Raw genomic sequence first — 6,678 nt, forward strand, 5'->3', positions numbered from 1 at the left:
CAGTAGAGGCTTCAAAACACCCTTTTGTATCCATTCTCTTGGGGTAGATTCCTTGGAAAAGACGCTTCTTGTCCAAGTCTTGGATTAGGCCAGGAGATTAGAGTCGAAAGTATACTTTCAAACAAAATATGGCTACCGAAAATTCACTTTTAGAAAAGTGTAGTTTTTTAAAAAAGTAGGGTAAACAGTAGCTTCAGCTGTTTATACAAGGATTTGGATACAAAAGTATTAGTGCTGTAGGCTTAATCAAAAATACATCCAATGCCCAATATCATAAATAACTAGCAGTGCTCTTCAATTCAATTAGAACGGTAAAACCTCATGCACTAAAACAACCACAGTTCGATTCCTCGCAACTGCAATCGAGAGAGGGCTGGAAGCACTTGATACCAGACCCTGAACTAGATTAGGCGGTTCGGTGAACTGAATACTGGTGGTGGAAAAAAAAAAGACAAAAAACAAACATGGTTGTCTTAAAAATTATGGAAAATGTAGATTCTGGTTTTGCCTTCACCATGTTTTTTCGGGGCGTTAAGAATTTGTAACATAATTTTCAATAAAGACAATAACTATTCTTTCAATACAACTAAAGTGACAAATACAGATCATAGAACATAGCACAAATCTCCAATTTACCTACTCATTTTTTTGAGACAAAAAGAAAAGTCACAATTTCATTAAAAATAGAAAATTAAGGGGAAGGAAAGCAAACTGCCACACATAAATGTAAGGGAAGATAATCAAGAACTTGTTATTCATTATGATAATGTTTCAATGGTTTGATGTCCACCTATCCAAGTTCTAAACAAAAACTGACTTCTAAAATTGCATGAATGGGTTTGTTTCTGTAAAAGGGTTTTGGCATATTTGAAACAAGGTTCATACAATATGCAGATAGTTTTAATTACGAACAAAATTTGAACCAGTTTCCAACTACAAAGTAATCAGTCAAAAGAAACAAGATCTTATTAGTCGAGTTTACCTAATCATGGACTACAACATACATAATCTTGTCTTTTAAGTTTCACAGAAAACCCCATAAGGGATACAATAAGTCTACAAGGTAACCTAAGTAAATAACAACTAACCACCTAAATTAATAACGACTAACCAAGAAAAAGTCGTCGTCATCAAGAACCTGGACGTCTTCGGTTCCAACAAAATGCTCTCGACCAATTTCCTTCACCAAATTGACAAATTCTATCCTTTTCTCCAAAGGGAGAGGTACAAATGGCAGCCTGAAAACTGGCCTGACAACTCCAAGTTGAGCTAAAGCCGTGTTCAAACCAATGGGATTTGGCATGTGGAAAAGCCAGTCAATCAAAGGCAAGAGCTTAGAATTCAAAGCAGGATTTTTTCCTACAAACATGAGTTGTTGCATTAAACCAGGAATTAGGTTGCTTGCAACAGATATAACTCCAGTAGCCCCATAACCCCATCTAGCATCATGGCATTGATCATCGTTCCCACTCCACACAACAATTCTATTATCAGTATACTCTTTGATCCGGTCATTTCCAACACATTCTTTGACACCAGCCAACCAAGTACTTTGAGCTAAGTTTTGAATCACATGTGGAGGAATGTCTTGACCAGTCCGTGAAGGCACATTATATATGATCGTGGGCCCCATGGAAAGCACACTTTGAAAGTGAGCAACCATACCATCCAAGGAGGTTTTGCCATAGTAAGGGTTTATATGAAGGGCAGCATGCATTCCAACTGCAAAACCCTGCTCTGTGGCATGAATTGCTTCCCTGGTCGAGTTGCTTCCGGTATTTCCAATAACCTTAATATTCCCACCAAAACAGTTGACTGTGTGCGCAATAAGCATTATGTGCTCTTCCCAGCTCATTAGTTGGCCTTCACCAGTTGTGCCACCAACAATAACACCTTCAACTCCATTCTCGATCTGCATATTTACCAAAGCATCATATGCTTCAAGATCAAATCGACCATCAGGTAGGTATGGAGTTTTTATGGCAGTTATCAATCTCAGACTTTTTATGTCCTCAGTACAAGTCCTGTAAATACAATATATAGCTTCATTTGTACAGATTATGTGAAAAGCAGCAAAAACTCAAACAGGCAGCCATGACACCAGAAACACGTGAGACCCTTTTAAATATACTCCTTAAAACATGCAGCAGTACAATTGCAATTTAGGGAGAAAATATAAATCAATGCATAAGAAGTTTGCAGATCAAAGATACATATCATAAATCAGAAAGTAAAATCTTTTGTTTTTGTCAATTTTTTGCAGATCAAAGATACATATCACAGATCAAAGCATACATTCTATAGTTCCCTCCAATCTACACAATACAGACATATCACATAACCACATGTAATACACAAAACATCAACCAGAAAAATGAAAAGATGAAAGCACATAGAAAATATAGAATTCAGTATGAAAATTAATGAATTTGGAACAGTAAATTCGTTACCTATTTTTCATCTCAAAACTGCGCATTGGGAGATGGAAAGTGGATTTCACAGCTGCTTGTGTAGGCTTCCAACAAGAGTACCTGGATAATACAGAGAAACGTTTAACATTAAGCTGAAACAATATATGTTGCTGAAACAACTTATGAAAATAAGCTGAAACAAACTTATGAAAATTATCGTAAGCTGTGTTTATAAGTTCTCCCAAACCGTCTCACCAAACTTATGCCAGTAGATAAACTTAGGGCCTGTAGAGTTTTGCCTTGAAACCAATGAAGCAGAAAAACAGTTTCTTGAAGCAGTCCTGCGCTAGGAGCAGTATGCTCCGCGCCAGGCGCAATTACGGGAGTTTTTGGCCTGTTTCTCACTGTCTAGCTGCGCCAGGCGCAGCCTGGTGGGTGCTAGGCGCAGGTGCAACTATATATGTTGCTGTTCTGTTTTTCTGCAGCCGCAAGAGAGAGAAAGAAGGGGTTTTGCAAAGGGTTTCTTCACCAACTTCAATCTAGGGTTGAAAGGGGTTCCTTTTGGGTTTCTCTAGGGTTGAATAATCTTTGTAACACCGGGAAACACTTATCATTGAAATCTCTTGATCACGGGAAGAAATTTGGGAAAAGGGTAGAAATAGGGAAAATCTATTTATTGCAACTCTTTGTATTGAATCTCATTGTAATCAAGAAGGAAGTTTGATAGTGGAACGGAGAGTCTCTCTCCCCCAGAGTAGGTTGCTATAACCGAACTGGGTAAACAATTTTTGTGTTCTTCATCGTTTTTTACTTGTTTTAGCCTGTGTTTAATTGCTTATTCCATTTTGATTTGGTTGCTTGTTCGTTTGCTCCACACACTAAAGGATTTATTGGTGTGGTATTCTTCGGATTCACAACGGGGCCCGTTTGGATTTAGCTTATGTTTTAGCTTATGAAAATAGCTTATGCAAATAAATAAACATTTATGATAATTCATAAGTTTTTACCAACAAAAATTGTCTCTTTATAAACTATTTTTCATAAACTAAACAGTACATAAAATCTTATTTATTTGCATAAGCTGCTTCGCATAAGCTAAAAAATAAGTCAATCCAAATAAACCTTGAAGTCTTAACAAATCCACACATATATATACCTCTGACGCCCCGTTTATTTTCATCGAATTCATTACTTGCAAATATGGCTAGATTGAAAATAACACTATGATGTATGTTACAAAAACGCAAGAATCAAAATAATGACAACATTTTATTAAATAAACAAACTGTTGAATGAGGTGATTTCAAAAACGAAGAAATTAATAACTAATCAGTGAAACAGAGTAACAAAACTACAAAATCATCATTCATGCATAACAACTAGCAATAAATAACCTCACCAAACACAGATTCAGCCAAAATCTAAATGCATGTACACAAAGAAACATACATAAATACACTGCAATGATTCGTTCAGATTTCAAAAAACAGCATATGAAGAACCAAATTGAGAACAAAAAAATGAAAAGTTTGGACCTGGTATTTTTGTTAGTGGTAACATTGGAAGGAGAAACCGGAAAAACGGATCCTCTGAAGCATGAAGCCATAATAATAAATCAAATCTGAATCTGAATCGATTCGGAACAGGTGAGACTGAGTGTGATCTTGATGTTCAATACTTGAATTGTAGAATTGGCAGTGTGGAAAAGAAGACTGCGACCAAGTGTGGCTGCGGCGAGTATTGCGTGCTCCCTTTTTCATTAGTTTAATACTAATACATATTTTTAATGTATAAAAAAAGATAGATAATTTATAATTTATTTATTAAACTTATTTATAAGCATGTTTTATAAATGCAAGATTTTTTTATCTTATCTTATTTATTGTAAAGTTTTTTTTTTTTGTTACAATATAGAAAAAATGAAAAAGAAAAAATTACTCCCGGATGAAAACTACACCCTGCGCATCAGCGAGAAGAGGCATAGAGAGTTCACTAGGAGGTGAAGTAATTTTCACTAATGGCAAGTTAGAGAGAGCACCCGTCTTGGCCAGCATATCCGCACAAGCATTACCCTCTCGGAGCGTATGTTCCAGAACCACATCCCAATCTTTATCAACTAGTTGTCGGATGCTAAAGATTTCATTCGCAAATCGGTGATGTGCTGAGACTCCTTCCCGGATTAAATTAACTACCTGAAGCGAATCTGAGAAGCAAATGATTCTTCTGAACCCATTCTCCCAACAAATTTGTAAGCCATGTAACACCGCCATAAGCTCGGCGAATAAAATGCTCTGAACTGTTGCAACACCGTAAAAACCCAAAATAAAGTCACCATTATTATTACGCAACAGCCCACCATACCCGGCTGTATTTGTAGTGCCCAGCAAGCTACCATCCACGTTAAGACACGTGGTTCCTTCTGTAGGCCTAGACCAAGCTACTAATCTTGGATTGACAGAAGTGATCGATGACGTGTTCTTAGTAGAGAAGACAGAATCACAGGATTTCTTCAGAGAAAAGATTTTTGTCATACTAGTATGAATACTCTCGGTATGGTTGTTGAAGACAATATCGTTCCTCACGCACCAGACCACCCAAAGAACAATAAAAAAAAAGTCCCGTGTTTCTTTCCAAGATTCTTATACCAAGAAAAATTATCCTCATCTTGAGAGTTTTTGAGATAAATATTCAGACCGCACTCACGCCATAAACGAGCAGAAACTGCACATCGAAAAAGACAGAGATCAATGCTTTCCGGGGCTACTGAACAGCGCGGACAGAGATCGGTAATGCAGACCCGTCTGTGGTGCAGCACCGCTCGCACCAGAATTGATCCATGAATTAATTGCCACGTAAAAAATTGAATATTCGTCGAGAGCTGAAGTTTCCAAATCCACTACCAGTTTACATGGTCATTTAACGACGTTGGATTTGATAGCCAAATATAAGCATCCTTAACTGAGTATAACCCCGAGCTTGAGTTAATCCAAGTCCAGACATCAGGCAGATGTTGCACAATCCTGGGCCGAATAGATGTAATTGCAGTAACAACGTTGTTAGGTAGAGGCGTATATAGAGATCGCAAATTCCACATATTATTCCGCAAAACATCGTTAATTTTTGCGGCTGTATCTTGAATTGCAACAAAAGGCACAACCGTACACAATCTTTCTTTGAGAACCCAAAAATCATACCAGGAACTCGTTTCCCCATTGCCAATTTTAAAAATGAAACCATCTTTCAGCTTGTTCGTGGCCTTCGCCACTGAGTTCCAGATTACCGAGCCACCAGTTACATTTACGTTAAAAGGTAATTGCCCCATTAGATATCTATCTTGGAAGAGACTAACCCACAATTTCTCTGGAGCCTGTAGTATCTCCCAAATAAGCTTACCAAGGAGGGCCGTATCCTGAGTTCTGGAGCATCGCACACCCAAACCCCCTATATCTGCGTGGTTGGGTGATTTTTTTCCAGCTAACCAGATGCATGCCGGTATCACCTGTGCCTTTCCAAATAAATCTTCGAATACTCTTGTCAATATCATCACAAACCTGTCCCTTCTTATCATATGCAGGTTAATTGGTTACCGCAAAGTTTTTTTTATCTTCTTTTTTTATCTTCAATTAGGTTATTTATCTTTGGTTTATAAATAACCAATTCGTCTTTATAATTTCGCGAGTTTTTGGTTTTCGTCCTGTACATTTTTTTATTTTAAAAAAAAATTCTGTGCAAATTCTTTTTATTTTGATCCCTGACGTCGAAGTCTGTTAAAAAAAATGGCAAACATAGCAAGCGAGAATGATGTACAGTCATCCACTTATAGTAGAGATACCAAATCCAAAAATGAAATTGCAGAGAGACACCAAATAAAAAAATAAAAACAAAATTGAATCCAAAAACATATTTTTCTTATTTCTCTAAACCTCAAAATTGACTTATATTTCTCTAAACCCGAAAATTTGTGTTGAATGTACTAAAACAATAATTTCTTATTGTTTTGATATTGAGACTGTTATAATTCTCTTTCAACCTATAAATCAAAGGTGTTCTTCTCCATCTTCATAATTTCTCCTCATCACGGTTTTGTCCTTCGTAGAAAACACGCCTAGATGGTTTGAAAAGTGTGGTGTTGTATGTAAACTATTCGTAGTCTCGATTACCAAAAGATGTAATTAAATTGAGTGTTCTTTATTCTTTTAAATGTCTAGGATGTCTAAGTTTTAAACACGCGAATTGTGAAATGAAACATCAAAATCTTATAAAAATA

The 6,678-nt window shown here is 36.7% G+C and overlaps 1 protein-coding gene across 2 annotated transcripts; it reads right to left on the reverse strand.

The window, feature by feature from the left end:
- Positions 1 to 941: 941 nt before the first annotated feature.
- LOC123892617 (4-hydroxy-tetrahydrodipicolinate synthase, chloroplastic) lies at positions 942 to 4,180 on the reverse strand. 2 transcript variants are annotated; one of them, XM_045942456.1, is made up of 3 exons: positions 3,947 to 4,180; positions 2,451 to 2,531; positions 942 to 2,024 (listed from the first exon to the last, which is right to left on the reverse strand). In XM_045942456.1, exons 1-3 carry the CDS (start codon positions 4,015 to 4,017, stop codon positions 1,097 to 1,099), a joined length of 1,080 nt encoding a protein of 359 aa, XP_045798412.1. In that variant the 5' UTR covers positions 4,018 to 4,180; the 3' UTR covers positions 942 to 1,096. The 2 variants fall into 2 exon arrangements, with proteins under 2 accessions (XP_045798412.1, XP_045798413.1); XM_045942457.1 differs by having other exon boundaries at positions 2,451 to 2,533; positions 3,952 to 4,170.
- Between the last annotated feature and the right edge of the window lie 2,498 nt (positions 4,181 to 6,678).

This window comes from Trifolium pratense, linkage group LG6 (assembly GCF_020283565.1).
Source record: "Trifolium pratense cultivar HEN17-A07 linkage group LG6, ARS_RC_1.1, whole genome shotgun sequence".
Taxonomy (NCBI): domain Eukaryota; kingdom Viridiplantae; phylum Streptophyta; class Magnoliopsida; order Fabales; family Fabaceae; genus Trifolium; species Trifolium pratense.